The 20788-nt window shown below is 35.0% G+C and overlaps 1 protein-coding gene across 1 annotated transcript in view; it reads right to left on the bottom strand.

Moving 5' to 3' along the window:
• MALRD1 (MAM and LDL receptor class A domain containing 1) overlaps positions 1-20788 on the bottom strand; it is a 237291-nt gene that overhangs the window by 70695 nt on the left and 145808 nt on the right. The window contains exons 30-32 of the mRNA XM_088057480.1: positions 9212-9340; positions 5289-5450; positions 2767-2924 (exon numbers count right to left, since the gene is read on the bottom strand). Coding sequence (XP_087913606.1) covers positions 2767-2924; positions 5289-5450; positions 9212-9340 — 449 coding nt within the window. The remainder of the gene's footprint in view (positions 1-2766; positions 2925-5288; positions 5451-9211; positions 9341-20788) is intronic.

Genomic DNA, 20788 nt, shown 5'->3' with positions numbered 1-20788 from the left:
TGGGCAGAGAAGCATAATAAACACAGTGTTTTCAGTCTAACTGACAGATGATCAATAGAATTTCTATTGGAATGAAACAGATGTGAAAACAACATTCATTTTTTGCTGAAGCTGCTCTCCTACACCATTAAATTCAACAAAGTAGTCATAAAAATGTAAAGAGAAATGTGAGGGTTTTTTAAAATTTACATTTGCAGCATAATGCAACAAAATTTGTTTCTATTAAGAGGTATTTTTGTCCAGAGCATATTAATTGATATATTAGACCAGGCTTGTACTTAGTGCTGGATAACTCCCCTTTCAAAGACTCTTACCAAATACTTCTAAGGAAAACTAGTGGGTTTGCTCTTAAACATTACAAAACACTTTTTTTTTTCTCCTGTTGGTTAATGATTTATTGAAGTCCTGAAGCAGGAGTATTCAGACTTTTTTTAAATATCATCCATTCTATGTTAATGCAAGAGTTCCTGTAAGCATTGTGTCCTTTCTAAAAATAATAATAGCCCAGACTTTTGGTTTCCCTATGAACAAATTACAGAGTTTATGACAATGGAATTGTGCAACTGAAATGTGCATTGTGAATACAGAATAGAGGCACTTCTATTCCCTTTTTCCCTTTCCTCAGTGACTAGTTCCTTTTCTGAGTAAGAATAGGATTGTTCCCATAACTTTACATTATTTTGTGTCGTTCTACCGCTTCTATTTCTTATACCATTAAAATGCTCATTTTTATCTTTCTTTTACAGATTCCTTGTATGTCATTTTAATCACACATCTCAGTGTGTCCTATATCTGCAGTCCTTTTAATTTTTTTTTCAAATTCAGACTCGACCAGATAGCTGTCTTTCAGATAAAAAACTATATCAGCTTTTGTACTGATGTTATTATATTCTGGCACATTATTCAAACTTCCTATTACAGTTTGACTTCTTTCACCTCCAGTGCAAACTGAAAAAAAAATCTTCACACAGCTGTTGTTTAAGAAGTTTTGGGCTGTTGATTTTATTGCTTTTCTTCTTTGTTCTTTTTAGGCTTTTTTCTTTTTCACTTGAATGGGTAGAGTTAATTTATATTCTTGATTTAATAACAGCTACAGCTGATACTGAAATAGCTTATTAGTTTGATAGAAAAGAGCAAAATATCCACAGAAGTAAATTGATTCTGTGATGGGATGATATTCCTTGCTGAGCCCTTCAGTCTGTTGTGAATACGTTTCTACATAAAGAGTACATGTAGCAAAGCCATAAACAGGGAACTTTATTTATATGTGGGAGTAAGACATTTCTTTATGAAATTGAGGCAATGGGAGTAAATTAAACTAGTCTGCTTAAAAAGAAAGAAAAAAAAAAAACCAATTAAAAAGCAGACTCTGGCTGTCTGCCTGCTAGCTCACATATAGGCCACACACATCTACTTATTCACAAATTCTAAGTGTTCTGTGATGCTTAAAAACATTCAAAACCTCCTTCAAAGAGTCTCATCATCAATCTTGCATGCTTTAAGGTCCAAGATACTTGAATTTAAACAGATAGTTAATCACAGATAATCTCACAGTATTTCAGCTATCACTAGATCAAAAAAAGGAATTTATGTTTGCTTTTTACTGCTGCTTATATGAACTTCATGAAATACAGTTTTGGATTTTTTTATCAATAAGTAAATTTACAGCAATACTCAGAGTAATAAACTACGTGCTAGAGATAAAATTGATATGCAAACCCCATCCTGAAAAAAATACTAGAAGAAAAGAAAAAAATGGTGGAACAAAGGGTAAAATTATCCTTGGGCTGGATGTAAGGAGAAGAAGGTGGAGGGTTTACCAGTGGCACAAGTTGCCCCTAGAGGCTGAGTAATCTCCATTTGTGAACATTTTTCAGGGCTGGATAAATTCCTGAGGCACCCAGCATCATCTTGCAGCTGACTCTGCTTGGAGCAAGAGGTTGGACTAGAGACCACCTGAGGCCCTTCCAGCCTAATTGCACTATAATCCCATGGAACAGTGCTATGATTATCTCTTCCAGTGGAGAAAACAGTGGTGAAAACTTTCTGACTTAACTCAATGTCCAATACTACAAAAATATTCTTGTTCACTTTTAACATAAACTAATATTTTGTCACTGACTGAAAAATTAACTTGTCCTGTATTTTCATAACTTAACAAACCCTACAGACAGAAGCCTTTCTCAGGTCACTTAAAAAGGAACTGTGCAACATATTTATTCAGTGAGTCACATGAAGTGAGTTGTTTGCCAAGAGGTCACATCCCCTCTTGGGCTGTTACTGGGTGACTTAACAACCAAAAGTGTACTTGTTAAGGGTGCTTGGGGAACAGCAAGATGATAATTTCATGGAAGCTTGGGCTATAACTGTTAATACAGTTTAATACCTTATTTCCAATTGTTTTAATAAAACACCTTTCACACATTGTTACATTAATATTTTTAAAACATTTATTTTGAACCACTAAACATTAGAGTGAATTCCGCAGAGAACTGTGCTGGTATTGGGTAGGTTTTAGTATTCTAGTCAAATGTGCAGTGTTAATTCATGCATAAGTAGTGAAAGGACTTCAAGTGGAACTAAAACTAAAGCTGGATTGTCACTTGATCCTGTCAGGAGAAGATTTGTATATAGGTGTAACTGCAGTAAGTTGTGATGAAGTATTGTTAACATAAATTCCTGAGATTTTAGTAATCCTAGACACAGAAATTCAAATAGTACCAAAGCAAGTATTATTATGCCATAATGTACTAGAAGGACTTTTACCTTTAAGACTCCTGTTTGTCTAGAAGCAAACATCCAGAACCAGAAGCGAACTCTACAGACCCCAAGACTAGCTGGGAAGAATTTGGTGGTAGTTATCCTTGCTCTGTCCCCTTCCTTCTGGGCAGATGAGTTGACATACAAAAAACTCCGTCCTTTACCTTAAAATAAAGATAAAAAACATTTAGAGTTTTTCAATACTATTTTTTGCTTTAGTTTACAAGTATTTTTATAAACACAGATGCTAGTATTTTTTTTTTTTTTCTTTTTACCACCTACATGTATATCATACCATGCTTGTATGGAGATAATTCCTTGCTAATGCTTTGTGTATTTCACAGAATTTCAAAATACCTTGGGTTGGAGGGCCCTTAAAAATCATCTAGTTCCAACCCCATGCCATGGGCAGGGATGCCACCTACTGCACCAGGCTTCTCAAGGCACACCCAGCCTAGCCTTGAACAGTTCCAAGGATGGGGCATCCAAAGTTTCCACACAAGTTTTTCCAGTGTCTCTCTGCCTTCTGAACATTTCTTTCTGATTTCCTAATTTCTGATCTAAGTGTCTCCTCTTTCAGTAGAAAAAGATGTTCCTTGTCCTAGATGTCCCCTGTGCTAAATCACAGAATCATAGAATAGCCTGGCTTGGAAGAGAAGCACAAGGATCACCAAATCCAACTCCTGGCCCTGCCCAGGCCACCCCAGGAGTCACCCCATGTGCCTGAGATGTGCCTTGTACCTTGTCAGATTTGGTGCTGTGATCACTGCCCTGGGGAGCTGTTCCACTGCCCAACCACCAAGGGTAAGGAACCTTTTCCTAATACAAAATATAAGCTTGATGGACTGACAGATATTTCTAGGTATTACAGGCTGTTGGCAATTCTGGCAAGCAATTCCTCTGTAGCTAATGTGAATATATCTTGCCTGGGCAATTTAAAAGTAAATTACAAATCTGGATAATTTTGTAAACACTTTGCTCTAATTTTGTTTTCCTTTTGTTTCACTTTTTATTACCTTTGTTTCTCTTAGAATTGCTGGGCAATTTCACAGAAACAAAGAACTAATTAAATGACAGAAACTGAATTAGAAAAACACAGAAAATCTCCTTAAAAAGCCAGGGGCTAGTGGTTGTTTTGTTATCACATTGCATCAAAGTAACAGCAAGGAAGCAAGTCAAACTAGTTATTTGCAAGAAACAGCTTGCCTGGAACAGCTGCAATAGTTTCCACCTCTACCTTGTCTGTTCTGTCCCTTTCCAGAGGAATGCACTTCCAGATTTACAGCCTGCAACATAAAGTAGCAGGAATGTCTGCAAAAACTGTGATTTGTGGTAGAAAAGTAGTTCCCTCGTGATCAGGTAAGCAGTTCCTGCAGCAGGTGCAGAATAAAAGAAAAGGGAGGACAAACGAGTTAGACAGACATGGCCACAGCCACCCATGGTAAGGTGTCTCTATTGATTTTGAAAACAAAAAAAATTTTAAAAAAAGAGTCAAAACCTGGAGATGATGCTGCTCACAAGCCCAAGAGAAAAGCAGCAGAAATTTTGGTACTTCTAGATTGAATACTAAATATGCTATGCTGATTAGATGGAAATTAAGATAGGGATTCTAACCATTAATGCTTCTGGAAAGGAAGTTAATTACTTCTCAAATAGAGATTGGTGCATTTGCGATAAAAATTAATACCCCACCCAGATATATTCTATAATAAAAAGAATATATAATTTAATATTTATGTAATACAATATATAATTATGCTTACTACATAACACAGATAACTCTAATTGCCTATCAATATATTTCATTCCCCTGACCATCAACAGGCATTGTGGTAGCAGTTTGTCATAAATATCTTGGGAAGAACTTCTATGATAACATTTCTGGCAAGCCGATATCAGTGAGGTAAGTTAAATCAAGGTAGAAGCCTCAAGCATTTCACACACACCCACACACTTTGCTGCTCATCCTGCATATGATTGCCAGTTTTTCTAAAATTCATTAGGATGGTAACACTCTCCAGGAAAAGTAGATTATTTGAAATATTGACAAGGAGAAGAGTACTGCTATAGCCAGTTAGGATTTCAGAGACTTTATTTTTTAATGTCAGAAGCTGACATTATGTAGGTGAAATTTGTTATTAGAGTTGAATACAAAGGAATAGTATTATTGCAGTAAGAAGAGACCTAAAATGATCATCTAGTCCAGCTGGCTTATCAATTCAGGGCTGCCCAAGATAAAGCATGTCGTTAAGGGCATTGTGCAAATGCTTCCTAAACACTGAAAGGCAGGGGGCACAGAACACCTCCAGGAAACTTGTTCCAGTGTTTGGCCTCCCTATTGGTAAAGAAATGCTTCCTAATGTCCAGTCTGAACCTTTCCTGGCACAGCTTTGAACCATTCCCGTGTGTCAGCTGATCACACTGAGATGCGATGTTATCTTGGCACCTATCCACTTTTTTGTAGGTTTTTCTTTAAATTCAGTGAATATTTTATTTTCCCAGAAGTGATGTTGTACACATGGCAATACCTGGTGTGTGGTCAGTATGAGGACCTGTTTGCCCTGTGACAGCACTGTTGCTAATTTTCCAGTCAAAATCATCAGTAGTATCTTGTGTTAATCCACATACAGTTGTCCACTCTTGATCTTGTGTTTCAAAGTTACAGCTTCCAGGAATACTTGTGTAGTAACCTGAAAATACAGCAAAAAAGTAAATTATTGTCCCAGCTTACATAAAATGCTACAGTATACACACTAAAAATTGAAGTGGAAAGGTTTCTGTATGGCTAACAATGTGATTTCCTGAATTCCATGCATGGACATAAATAATATGTGATAGTTAACAAGGAAAGGAAAAACTCATTCTTCACTTTAAGAGCAGGCATAAACTTTTTTACAGTTGCCCATGACAAAAAAATTACTTCACCAAATTTAGTTCTTATCCAAGGTAAATGGAAAGAATGATTTCCAGACAATTAGCTAGCAAAACTGGACTGCTCTTCCACAGTGGCATTTTTCATAAGCATATGTTGGCCTGGTGAATATTACGTCTGATGGCAGCTTTCTAGTGATAGGACACTCATTTCTAGTGATTAGGACACTCATTGACTAAATTCAGGAGATCTGAGTTAAACTGCCCATGTCAAACTCTGCTGCTTCAGGTTACGTTGAAAAAGTAATTAATCAATAAAATAATATAAACAGTATGGCACAGATGAATCAAATAGCACCACAATCTTTTCTGTTAGCTCCAAAACACATTTTCCTTAGTTATAAAGCAGGAGGTCAAATTAGATGATGTCCAGAGGTGCCTTTCCACCTCAACCCTTCTGTGATTTTGCTAGTTCTGGTCAAATGCAGTGAGCATCTGCATTGGCTCTGTATTACAAACATCATGTTAGCCTAATAAAGGCCTAACTCCAACAATAAACAACCTCACCCACAGATAGAGCAAAGGGATTCCACTATTTTTAAAAAAAGTACATTTTCTTGTGCATCTCTAACAAGATCAAAGTCCAAATACATTTAGGATTTACACTAGTCATAATGGAATACCTGACTTCAGGTTTTTTACCCTAATATATTAACAATGTATTCCGAAGACAATTATTAATAAATATTTATCAACAGTACTTACTGGGCTGACAAACTCATGTGACCTATCTGCATCTGCTGCATTTTTTTTTATGGGTAAGCATACCCTATTTAGAAGCCAGCAGAAGAAGATTGCTCCATTTATTGGAAAAATTGTTTTTATTTCAATAACTCAAGCACTCCTCTAGTTGATTCATCAACACTGAGGTTTGCTATTAATCAAATCTGTGTGTACAGTTGGCTGTAAGTCATGAAAATTGAAACTGCTTTCATGTGTGGTTTTTTCACCTCTGTACTTCCAGCAGCATACTGAAAGAGAATCAAAATTTTGCAAGATTGTCTGACTGTGTGGAATGAAACACAGAGTAAGTAATTTCCACGAGTTTATTTAAAAAAAAACAAAAACGTCCACCAGCCTACGTGGATGCAGTTCATTTCATACAGTTTCTGTTGTAAATCCTGTATACAGGAATTGCTGCTGAGTAAATTATGCTCCATTTACTTCTTTGGAGTTACATTTGTATAAAATATAGAAGAATGTGAAATAAGCTCAGAGTTTGAGCTCAGTGTAAAGGAGAAAACTGCAGACAAATGTGACCATAACCACTTGTGATGGGACAGGTTAGGCTATGAAGGGATTTCTCTGTGCCTGTTATACTTTCTTTTCTGATTAAGAAAATAAAAGTTCCAGCCAGTTCCAGTTCCTGTTGTCTTTCCATTAAAAAAATCAGGTTTCTCTATCTAGAAGGCATTATGTGCCCTTTAATGTTGTTTATTCCCATCTATAAGATATGTGCCCAGGGAAAAAGTGTGTTTATCTAAATATAAGTAGGCATCATTTGTTGGAAATAAAACAGAGCAGACAGGGAAATTTTATACCTGAGTTTTATCTGAGTATTCTGAATGCCAGATTGCTGTATCTCTGCATTACGCTTCGGTAGAGACAGCAAGACTAAAGACTGTTGAAAATATTTTGATGTATCTACAGTCTTTCCATCTACAATAAAAAGATGTTTCAATCTATTTTTTTTTAAGTGAATATCAGCAATTTTTTTTTTTCTCCCCTTGGAAAAGCTTTTTAGTATAGCAAAGACTGAGTTGCTTTACTGTGATTCAAGAAAATTTATGGTCTGAAATGTTCCAATCTATTATCTAAGAAAAGAATCCTTCCATAAAAACGGAGCAACACTCTCCCCCAAGGAAGCTACTATATTCTCTAACAATATTTAGAGAATAAATCAAGTGTCTCCATAGTTTTCTGAATATCTTTACTGAACAGTTCACTTTGGACAGCAATTCAAATTTAGTGTGTATCTGTTAGGTCTGGAAAATGTTGCAAGGGTGAGTTTACAGAGTATTTTGCTGCACTTCCTTTGCCAAACTCCTGAAAAAGTATTAATACTTTATACCATAAATATAGATTAGCTGTTTAAAGTCTATCTTGGAGTCTACTTTTAAAAAACTAGTATTTTTAAGTTATTATTAAATGTAAATTAATTTCTATGAACATGATTCACAAAGTTCACTGCGACACAAATTACTATAAGAGGTAGAGATCATAAAAATGGTGACAGTGTCTTCAGCTTTTATACTTCAGAACTGCTATTTACTTTCATGAAAGGGAGAAACCCCAAGTTAAATCTCCTATAGTGACACCTTAGGATCTTTTTAACTAGATTTGTAAGTCTGCAGCCTGGTAAAAATGTTATAATGTGCATCATCCAATAAAGGGCCATTACTTTTGTAATCTTGTTCAGTCGAGCATGTAGTAACCCCATGCAAGAAAAAGGCTCTTGATTTTCAAGAGATCACAAAATATTGGCTTATTTCAATGAAGTACTTTTTACTTCCACAAAGGATGAACATTGAATTGATGGTGGATTCATTTATTCTATCTATGAAGTATACTTTTGAGCATACTTGCATTGTGGCAGAATTTGACCCTCCAGCTCAAAGATTAACAGTTGGACTGATTACTGAGCTGCATATATGGACTACTTAATCTTCCTACCCCAAATGTCCTGTCCAGACCATAATGGTAAATAACAAAGATATGGAGTAGGAACAAGGGCACAATATTTTACTGCTTCTGAATTTCAGGTCTGAATTGGAAATGCCATTAACTTGATCCAGATTTTTAAATGGAGCTGTGTCCTTCCATCTCAATCAGCCTCAGCAAAGAATGCCTTCAGACGTATTGGGTCTCATTATTCATTAGGACTTTGGCAAAGATAAACAGACTAAAGTTTTTTAAAAATGTTCTTTAATAGAGAAATGAAAATAAAATATTCTCATAGCTCTGAGTTAGAAGCAAGAACAAACAAAAAAACTGTACTCACACTACTCAGATCTCAAAAGCGTTATTCTTTTGAAAGAAAAAACAAGCTTATTTTTAAATATTCACCTTCTTTTGGAAAAATCATGCTCAAATGTTATTGTACATAAGTTTGCTTGCTTAGCTTTTCCATTCAACATTGATATTTCCTTTCAACACCCTTTTACATTAATAAACAAGCTTACATTTTTTCTCAGGGTTAATTTTTTATTGTAAATCATTGATTTAATTCCTCAAGTATGTTTTTAATCCTTAAGCTGGATTTGGCTTTGGTGTCAGGGTTTTTTTCAGTATTTAAACTTTGGTTTTAGTTAGTTACACTTTTGCAACTAAACCACATGAATACTTTAGCAGAAAATATCTCTAAGGATGTGAAAACATCATACCTTTCAAGCTGGGGAGAAGGCAACCTACTTGTGATCAGCTGTGTGAATCATCTTTATGAACTCACCTGAACTATGCTACAGAATTTAAAGTTATAATTATAACTGAAGATTAGATTAACATATGAAGAGATACTTACTGCAGTCAGCTTCATCTGATAGGTCTTCACAGTCTGGTTTATAGTCACAGATGAACTGATACTCGATGCAATTCTTATTCCCACACACAAAATCAGTGAGGGCAGGGCATTCCTTGGGATTCTCTCCAACTGAAATCAACAAGACATTTAAATCAATATTGCAATTAATTCAAAGGATACTCTTTTTAATTTGTTAACTATTATGCATCATGGCTTTAGGGTTTTACTGCTTCCAACAGATGTTACTTGGTCTCATTCCTTTAATGTTGCATTATATATTTCGAGACTACTGTATTTGCCTTGCCCAAAGCTTCAAAGGTAGGATGTTTTGGCTGGAAGAAAACTTGATTCAGCATCAACATAACTGTTTCCCCAGTGTATTTGTTGTGGATGTTCTAAAAATTAGAGGTTCTGTGAGCTGTTGAAAAGTAGACATGTGAAAGGCTTTATTCTGCTCATAATTATATTTCTTTTGAAAATAACATTTTAAACTGAGAAAAATCACATTTGCATAATAAATAAACTTTTAGAGACATAATAAGATATTCAACCTTTTTTAAAAGAATTTAGACAAAGTGCTGCCCTGATTGTTTGAGCCACTGAGAAATTTCTCTTATGCTATTTAATACACAAATCTGTTTTACAACAATTCATGTTCATCATTGAAGGTGAATGAAAATCATCTCATAAAATGAGGGTAACTGAGTAACTGGCACATAAAACATTAGGTTCAAATCCAAAGTACTGAGATTCAGCCATCCCTGGACTGTAAGACTATAAAGGAACTTACACAGGTTATTTTTTAGTTCAGAGCACTGTGTGCATAATTTCAGCCAACAGTAATTGAAACAGTTCTGATAACCCCAAATGCAACACTTTGAAAGCACTCTGATAACCTTAGATTACCTTTTAGTCTAGAGTTTCATGTTCTGCAAAAAGACATTTAGGAGAATTTATTTTGACTGTATTCATTGTAATGTTTCATTTTTACCTTCAAACATGACTAAAATGTGGCATATTGCTAAACACAGTCTGATCAGAGCACCATGATATTTACCTTTGTGCAGACCTATATTTCCAGAGGAGTTGTTATTGTTGTCAGGTTATTAATCTCCTCAAATAGTGGTACTTACTGAATTTTACAGACTGAGGAACTGCATTCTCATTGAAGCAGAAAGGGAAAAGAGAACTAAACTTTTGGTTTAGTTTCAACATATACTCGAAGTAATATTAAACAGAGAAATCGAGTGACAATACTGCATTAAAATGTAATCCATATATTTTAAATGGATAGTACAAAAGAGAAGGAAAAAAAAAATCACTGGTAATATTGGTTACTTGAAGAACCTCAATACTCAAATTTTCAGCTTTGAAATGCAGAAGCCCCTGTGTACTGACACACAGACACACACACACAAAACCAAAACAAACAAACAAAACAAAACCAAAAAACAAAACAAACCAAATCTTTCCAAACCGATATCTGTCTCGTTATTTTTGTTTTTTAATTTTTCACTGTCAGTTTGATCTGATTGGTGTCAGGGAATCCACACCACAAAGAAATTGTCATGAATGCCTTAAATACATGAAAATCTATGGCTGCTTTTAACAGACAATGCATGTGGCAGAGGGCCATTGGCAGAGGAGCAACCTCCTGAGGAAAAAAAAATTGACTGAGGCATTTGTGAAGGTTCAGGCAGTTTTCACACCTGTCCAAAATGATGTGATAAAACCTGATTGAAGATACCACCAAATATTCGTTAGTATGGCTCATTGTAAATTCTGGAAAGCCACATAATAATAATTGAGGTTGGCAGAGACTTCTCAAGACCTCTCTAGTCCAGCCCACTGCTTCAGCCACCTCTCCTACAGCAGGGTCTGCAGGACCATGCCCACTTGGGGTTTGGATAACAGCAATGGATAGAGACTCAAAAAACCTCTTTGGACAATCACTTGTGTTGGGTGATCCTCACACTAAAGTGGTTTATGGTGTTCACACAAAGTTTCCTTGTTTTTGGATTTGTGCCCATTGCCTTCCGTCAGTGGGCACTTCTGAGAGGAGCCTACAGCCCTTATCTCCACTCCCTCCACTGCACTGGAACTGATGCACTGGAAAATTAAACTACTTCCTTCAGTCACTCAATGGCTTAAATAATGACAGAAATTAGGTAATTGCAGATCCATTAGCATACAATAATTTTCACTGCATATGGAAGGGGTACATTATCACCATATAGGGGAGTGACTTCTGAAAATCCATGGCTTTGTGACTGATCATATTCCACACAATTACCTAGAAAGAGCTACATTATGTTATGTTACTCTATCATTTATATTTAGCACTTAATTGCAGGGTTTTTTCAAAAAACTAGCAACTTTTTATAGTACTTCAAATATATCATGAACCAGCATTTAATAACGTTATCAATCTCTTTGGTTATCCTTAAATAAAACATGTGATTCCAACACAGACATAATGAAAATTTTTATCTCAACAGGTGTGAATGTCATAAACACAAATTTACATATCTATGAATTTGATCCTTTTGAGTAAGACCTTGTTTTTATGCAATTTCTAGGGATATCAGGTTACATTTGATAATGATAATGATGTTTTTTCTACTACAGTCTTTGGCAGAGAGAAATAAAATCCCTCTTTAAATCAACATACTGGCATTAGCATTGCACAGTGTAACCAAATATTCTAAACTCTTTTCAGAATTATGACATAAAAAATCAACTTTCCATTGTACACTCATTCTGGCCAAAACTCCTACACCAGCTAAGAATTAAATCAAAACAAGAAATACAGTACAACTTAACCATAAAATGCAATAACTTCTGTGTCAGGAAGCCCAAAGCCAAAGACAAGTTCACTCAAGTCGTAGCTTAAAAGTTTCATTTTCACAAGACATTCTTCAAGTATAATATATTAAAAAATCAACTTAATCAGAAAAATTATACTGAAGAACTTACAGGAAAATATATTAGAAACTACTTTAAACAAAGAAAAAGAGAGGACATTTAAAATATTATCTTGCCCATTTTTAATTTTTGCCCTCGAAATTACATGGTTGCCAAAATCGGACTTTGTGTCCATCAGTACTCAATTTGCAGAACAGTAATCTAACACCACTCCAGAGAGTTTTAGTATAAAGCAAAACAATGTCTCCTAATGAACAGCTTTACTTTCAAGCTGATATTTCAGATAAAATGAGAAATTTTCATTAAATCTTATTTCTTTGTGTGTGTTGGTTATGTTGGGACTGCACTTAAAAGTATATATATCTTTTTGTCTGATCATATTCCTCATCTGTACTTTGATGACCAGTAAGTAGAAGAAAACATGTATTGGATGATGGGTGATTATATATAGTATGTAATATTATATTTTTTCCCAATAATCTAGCTCACATTTCATGAAAGTCCAAACATGCAGAAAAGCTATTTCTAAGTAAAAAAAAAACATGAAAAAAATACGGCAAATTTTGTTTCTTGCCTCTTTCTTTGCTTAAGAGCTCAAGAAACCTGTAAAAAAACCCCATCTAATTATGAATACACGCCAAACAAATTAAGACAAAGATGATGATGGGAAAGGTTATCAGTTGTACTTGACTCACAGTGTTACTCTGAAATTATCTTTGAGCAGCTACAACATCAAAATGGATGAGTGAACTACAGCAAGCAAAAGAAGGAGCTGATGCCATGTATGGAAATGTCAGAGGTGTAAAAAAGGAAAATATCCAGAAATGTGGATTTTTCACAAATCAGGAATGAGAGGAATTACAGGGAGTTGAAATGTGTTTGATACCTACTAACCTCCTTTCTGAATATGCTATGAAAAATTCACAGAGAGCTATGATGTCCAAAGTAAGAAGGAAATATTTCACAGTAATTTAAGAAAACTATTGACCAGAAAATATCCTGGACTTAATGAAAAAGCCATAGATGTTGTTTTTTGAACTGACCTTCTTCCAAATCTTTTTTTGAACCCCTAAACTGAACTAATAATATTTTTTTCAACTCTAGACATAATTTTACATAATAAAAAAATATTCTTACAGCTATGGAGTACTGGTCTACAGGCCTAGCACGAGTGACAGAGGAAGAGATCAGAGCTACAAAAATAGGTGGTAGGGAGTGGGAGCAGTTTAGTTTTGGTTTTTTAATGAGAACAGAAGATCCAATTAAATTTATTAATTTCCAGCACTCTTGGACATTTCTTGAGCTAGTTTTGTTTTGTATTATTTTTTGATCTTTCTTCTCCTCCAGTTACTCAGTTCAAAAATCTGTGGGACCTGAGTATTATATAAGGTATGTTGCAAGTCAAAAGACCACCATCCATTCATTTCCAAGAAAAAAAAATATTATAGGCAGCAAAAAATCACCCCAAACCAAAATAAAATAATATAGAATATAAAACAAAAGCACAGATAAGAATTCAATAGCATATGATAACAACCACCATTTAGATCAGCATAGAAATAACTAGATTAACAAAATTTAGTGGATTATTTTTTTTCTCATAGGTCAAAGTTATCTGGCAGCAGCACATATACTCTTATAAATCACTTTTTCCCCTTAAATTAAATAGTTGAGGATTAAATTTTTATAAATTAAAAAAACTCAGACTAGTTTTATGGTATGGAAAATTATAATGTTTTATTGTGCCCATTTATTTGGTTTTCACCTCAGAATTTCAGCTTTTCCGGAATACCACAGGAAAGGCCTGACTATGAAAGAACTCACAAAACCATTCTTCTTTCCTTTAAGTTTGCAACCAGAGGACAGCAACAGGTCAGTGACTATTTCTCTGACCCTCTGAGTACAAGAGCTTATTTGTACCAATGCTTTGTCAAATGTAAATATTCCTGTGATATCCATTCCATCTAAAGTCACAGAGAGAAACGGACAGGTCAAATATCATCTCTATAGGCTGCAGGTCTTTATTGTTTGAAACAAAATGGATAAGACCAAAAATATTTAATATTAATAGATAGCACTCTATATAGATTTGGTGACACAGAGTAAATGTTTAAAATACTTATCATTAAAGAAGTGACTGATCACACAGGAAGAGATGCTCTAATATTACAACACTAAAGACATAGGTTGTCAGAGGTTTTGTTTGTCCAATGCTTTGTGCTTTTGAAAGGCATAGGGTGAATCCCAAATGATTATGGTTCCTAAAGGCTGCAGTGAATAAGACCTTGAGCTGTTTTGGCAAGCAGGGTGTACCTCAACTTCAAGTGCACTGAGCTGCTGTTTAGCAAGAGTCTTATTTCTGCTTTCCAAAAGAAACATGCACTTACTCAGCAGTACAACACCACCAGTCAGCAGTATGAAATGAAACATAACATACAATGTATATTCCATTGAAATTAACCTTTTTCCTCACTATTTGTCGTTTTAGAAATTACGGTCCTTCCTGAGTAGAAATGCTTTCAAATTAAAGTTGAAAATTCACCTCTTTCTATTTTTTGTTGTTTAAATTGTGTTGTTTAGTGGAGTACTTAAACCACTTCTCTCTGCTCTTTTACAACACTTGAGATACAAGAACGATCAAAGATTTTTTAAAAAATTAAGACATCTTGTTGAAAATGTTACTCAATTAAAGGAAATTTAATTTGTGAGTTTCACCCTTTGTTTAAACTGGAATTTATGAAATACACACTCCTGGAAGGTTTCATTACTCAACGGTACTCTGAGATTCAGAAACTATGAAACTCAGTTTTCATCAGGTTTTTCATCTGCTTACCTCAATTGCTCAGTACTCTTTTCTGCATGACATCTTGTAGAACATTAGAATTTTATTAGCAAACTCATCAATAATGCTCCATGGATGACCTTGGAAATCTATTGCAAGGAAGACTAGATGAAAAGTTCCTGCTCAAGCATGCTAGATATAATTTCAAGTAAGGTTATTTTATTATTTTAAAACCATAGAGCATTCTCCCCATGGAATATTTCACTCCAAAGGCCAGATTTAATTCAAGGATCAGTTTTGACTCTGACATAAACAGTAGATCTATCAAAATATATTGACTCTTAGGAGAGACCTGTAGATACAAAATTATGCCAAAGGACTTCCCAAAACTGTTCAAAGCAAGCCATACTGTGCTTAAGGCCCCTGATAACCTGGAATAATAAAAAATGTATTCATAGTACATCTGGTAATGCAGAACTGGCTTTGGCTCAAGCAATGCAAAAGGTAAGAAAATTCTCTTTAACTTCTAGTGCTGACATAAACCCACAGGAGACAAGGACAGAATCTTTTCTATTTGATAAAGACTGAAAGACCATCTTTGGCATGCAGTGTATCAGCAGCATAAGGATCTCATAATACTCTTATATAGGGATCTACCATATTTTGCTTAATACCAAAGGACACAAGAGGGAGAAGCATTGAGGACTGAGCAATGAGGGTCCGGTTGTCCTAGGCTTTATCCCTTTGGAATCTGCAAGTGGTAAAAGAAAGGGAAAAGTGGAAATAAGGCAAAATCATGAGATGAACTTGCAGAAAATCCTGTTTCCCAGTAATTATGAACATATTCAACCAGATAAAAGTATCTCCTGAAACAATTTGACATGAGAGCTCTACTTCTTGGTCCTTTTCTCCCTCCCTGTGTGGCCTGTATCCTAATTCCAGCATAGAGCTACACTGCACCTCAGAAAGTTCAGATGAATAGATTATATTTAGAGCTTTTCAATGATATCTCCACTAAAAGTGACTGTCAAACTATTGCTTCCACTGTGATGCAGCATCAATCAAAACAACTCAATCACAGCACTCTCCAGTTATCACAGACACCTTAGAAGAATTTGATGTGAATATTTTATTTTTTTAACATGGACTGTGGTCCCCAGGGGTTTCTGTGACAGACCAATGGGGTAGAGCACACAGTGCAAACTGCAATTATCTGCAACAAGGAGACACTTCCTCAGCTGAGTGCTCTCCCTGTCCTTAAAGGAAGAATTGTCCTTAGAGGTGAAATCCATCTTGGGTGTCACCTTGCACAGAGGTGTACGATGGGTTACAGTTTGGCTGAGCTGGAAGGGTGCCTACTTTCTAGGGTCATTTTACATGAAAATGAACTCAGGCTGGGACAGGAGTCATTTTTCTAGTACCACCTTTACAGACAAAGATTGTAAGTTAAAAAAAAAATAGAAAATCCATTCACCTCTACCCTGCGTATTTTAGTAGCCATAAAAAGCCTTCTCTTGTGGCCCATTTGAAACAAGTGGAGTAAAAAAATCTACCACTGGATATGAAAAGTAAGCAATTTGTGAAGTAAATGTCAAAATTATGAGATTTTAATTTTATGCTGAAAATCCAAGTGTACAGCCTTGTGCTAGCAAACCAAATTATCTTTGGAGTCAGCAACTCTTCAGAAGTTTCCCATGAGATAAACAGAAACTTAAAATGCCACTGAGGTCTCTTCATGAAAAATGAGGTAAAAGTTATTTCTTGTGTCTCATATTCAAAATCTGTGGCATTCCTTATACATCTCTGAGAGCTGCAAAAAGATGTTGAACAAATCTTTTGGTTAAGCTCATGCATTTTTTACATGAGCAGAAACAGAAATCCTAGGTTTCAGATATGTCAAAACCTTCTGAACAATGCAATAAAACAATTCTGTGGTTTTCAAGCAGGTGCCATATTTCCCTTTATTCCATTTTAAATTTTTTTTTCAAAAAGGTTGTCAAATGCAACTCTTTCCCAGAATCCAGACTGTACCATATTTGCCCCTTTTGTAAAAATTAATTTATATTTTCCAAACATTCCTAGAAAATCTTAATATTCCATGCAATTTGAGCATTCCTGCATAACAGGACTTGTGCAGGAATTCACATCTTCCCCCAGTGTAACTGGCAGCCCTGGCAAACTGGGTTAAGGGAACCTGAATTCTGAATTTCCTCCACATCTGTCCTTAGCACCCTGCCTTCCTCACTGAGTCCTTCCTACAAGTGCATATAGAAGGGATATCCTCTGAAAGGCATCAGTGGCTGATCTTCACATTGCCGAAAGGACATTATTTCATGTCTAGAACCAAAGAGTTCATATCTGTACCCTCTGCTGAGTTAATGAGATCTGAGTTCAGTAAAATTTTCCCTCAAATGATAAAGTACATTCATGTTAATAGATGTTACACTAAGCTAAATTAAGTTAAAGCTACCAAAATTTCTAGACTTCTAGACTCAAAACGAGCATGCTTTCTCTGTAACAAAGATTAAATATGTAGCAGAAAATTTTAAATTCGCAGCTCACAATGAAATCAAATAATAATTTCCTTGTAAATGCAAAATCCAAATATTAGACTAACAGTTAAGAATTTTATCATTGATTTCAGCACATTTACTGAGAAATTTCAGCCAGGTCGTATGATTCCAGTGCCCCATGTAAGAATACCCTGACACTGACCTACTTATAAAAACAAGTGAAAGACATTGTGTATCATTAAAATATTTGAAGGGGGAAAAAAAAGAAAATTGAAAAAACTAGGCATATATTCTGTCTGAACATCACTGAATATCCTTAGTGACTAATTTAGGTCTGGCAGCTCTCTCTGTCTGAATTCCCTTCCCTCTCACTTCAGGGCCAGATTTGTACTGAATACTTCTATTATCAGTGTTTGAACTTCTCTCAAGCATTTGAGAAGAAGGAAATAAATTCTCCACTAAACATAAAGTTTTGCATGATACATAGCTAAGGATTCAAAGGAAACACTGGCTGGTTTTAAAAATAAAAAAGCTGGCCTACATACACAAACACTAGGATGTTTTAGTTATTGTCTCTCTGATCTGCAAAGCTAGGATGGAATTCTAAAGAGAAAGGATTTTTCTGCTGAGACTTTCAAAGCTTCTTGTTTATGAGAGCATGGAAGTAAAGTTGTTCAAAGGATTTCAGTACCTTCACCTATGTTTTTTTGCCATAAACAGTAGGTGAGGAGGAATACAAATATACAAGGAGAAAAGGAGATAAAAATTTTACCACCAGGAAATAAAGCTTTATTATATTTTAAGGAAAATTTCCATTCAGCTCAATTTGGTGAAGCAATTTCTTATTAATAGATTGTAGAATTTTTATTTTTCTTTCTTTTAAAAACTAAATATAAATGTGACATCAGAAGAAAGGGTTGTAGAGTCTGATTCCAAACAGTCAACAGAAAAAGAATACTGGAGCTGTAATGGTTCTGTCTTATTCGTGGATTTCTATGGCACTGTATGCCCCAGACTATGAAAAATTGTATAAATTAACTAAATATCAAAATGTTCTAGAAATTCCTGACAAATTTTAATTTAGAGTTATGATTCTCTTATTTTCATTTATCTTCCCTTGTTAGTTTTCCAGGCAGTGCCCTGGGATGCCAAAATCAGTATTGATGATGTGGCTGGGTCACATGTCCATGCTGTTGTGTACCTGAGAGTACAAAATTCCTTTTCTTTAGAACTGTAGAAGCACAAAAATCAGACTTCTGGTAACAGCATGTCTTGGAAATTGTTCTCTTGATTCACTATTAAACAGTGAGCCATCAGCTAGGAAAGCAGATCAATAATGCTTGAAGTGCTCCTTAATGAGCAGACCACATTATCATGAAGTTAAATGTCATAAGTGTAAAAAATAAATTTATCATTAGGGATTATTCTGCATGACCCTCATAGACATTTTACCTTTTTATTAAGGCAGAAATGGAGACTTTTTTTCTCCAGCCTGCAAATAACCTCATGCATGGTCAAAGTCAATTATTAAAAAGCACAAGAAATGATGACAGTAAACTCCTTTCAGGTCACATTGTCTCAATAAATTCATATAAAGAATTATTGTACAAGAAGGTGAAAAAAAAATCAATGCATCTGTTAATTTAAGAGCATTTTTTTCCTAGATGTGATGCAACTTCACTATCTTTTATATTTTTTAATTTAACCTGTACAATAAAATGTATCAGATTTGAAATTTAACTTATTTTTGTTACCATGACATTGCTTACCCTCTCAAAACCAACTCTTTTATGTCTTTGATTTATTCTCTTTGACAATATTTCCTAGAGCTCATATTTCCAATAAACTCATAGTTTCTTCTTGTCCTTCTCTTCCACAGAAATTAGTGAGACCTGAGGAAAGTGAGTCTTGAAGGAAAGGGCCTCAGAAGGTCAGATCATAATAAATAGAGCTATTTTTAGTATTCTATAGCATTCTATTATATAGAATCTGTCGAAAAAAATATTTTTTAAAAGCAAATAGTGAAAAGATTCTCTGTAATCAGTTGAAAATCCTTATATAAAATGAGCTAGATAAATTACAGCTATCTAAGTGAAGAGCAAAGGATCCACCTCAGTGCAGATTCTCTTATGATGTATACAGCTTATGGAACTGCATGGAAGCAAGCTGAAGGAAAATAAATGTAAAATAAAATAAGTATTGAGATATATTGAGCAATGATATAACCATTGAATATTACCATCTTACAGAAAACAGATTTAATATTCACATGTAAAAACATCACATGGGCTGCCTCTCTCTTCCCTTTTCACTGTCTCAACTTAAGTACATAATTTCTGCAAGGAGGCAATTATTTTATTGTGCTGACTGTAAACCATGTTCCAGGAATACCATTCAGCAGCTTCCAAAAGGACAGTCTGTGAGGAGGAGGCTATCCCAAAATATTTGAAAGCTCCAGAATTGCTCTTACATTAGTTTTCACTGCTAAATTCTGTCTGCTGAGAAGCAGCTAAATATTCAATTATTTTCTCCATGCAATTTAAAGCATTCTCATTTCAACTCCATTCTGTTTCTTTTAAACCTGTTTTCAAGTTTTAATTATTTTCAATCTCACAGGTTTATTTCTGTGCATCTTGTATTCAGCTGTTTGTCATTAGCACATCCAGAATACCCATAATAAAAAGATTATATAAAGATTTTAGTTTAACAAAATAAGACCAAGTAGAAAATAAAAATGAAGCATCAGTTGTCCTAGAGGATCCTTGTCATATGTCTAGCCCAGCAATTCTACAGCTACAAACACAGTGCATAGGTAAGTGCTGTAAATCAAGTCATTTTGTTGATCAGAAGCCCTTGCTCCCCTTCTGCTTTGTATGCTACTCTTCATTTTTGAGTTTGGCCACAGTAAGATTATGTTTGCTGACTTTTAGCTTTGTTACGACAGACACAATAAAACTGTGAACTCCGTGCTGCAAAAAATACAATCTGTACATGACATGCTTTCTCTATCCTGAATGCCCCAGGCTTGGGTCAGGTGGGAAATGTTATTTTTGAGAAACTGGCAAAATGTATTTTGCTTGTTTGTTCTACAAAGGTAAAGAATCAATAACAACAAGAATGAGAAAGGTCAGACCAGGCTCCTTTGTGTCATCTTGCCAACAGGAAGGTCAGCATACCAAAAGCCTGGAGAAGATTAGGCAAGCAGGTATCAACTTGTGGAATAGAAGGCAAAAAATGATATGCAGAGTGCAGAGCTGATGTGAAAGGTGCTAAATGATTCCCTTTTAATGTTTGTTTGAGGCTAAGTATCCTCATACAGATAAGAAAAGCAGGGGCTAGAGGTGGAGTGAGGTGTGG

The sequence above is a fragment of the Pseudopodoces humilis genome, chromosome 1 (genome assembly GCF_049639895.1).
Source record: "Pseudopodoces humilis isolate 2021_Gansu_Grassland_sample_001 chromosome 1, ASM4963989v1, whole genome shotgun sequence".
NCBI classification, from domain to species: Eukaryota; Metazoa; Chordata; class Aves; order Passeriformes; family Paridae; genus Pseudopodoces; species Pseudopodoces humilis.
The sequence above is the reverse complement of the archived record's forward strand: the minus strand, read 5'-3'. Positions and strand labels throughout refer to the sequence as shown.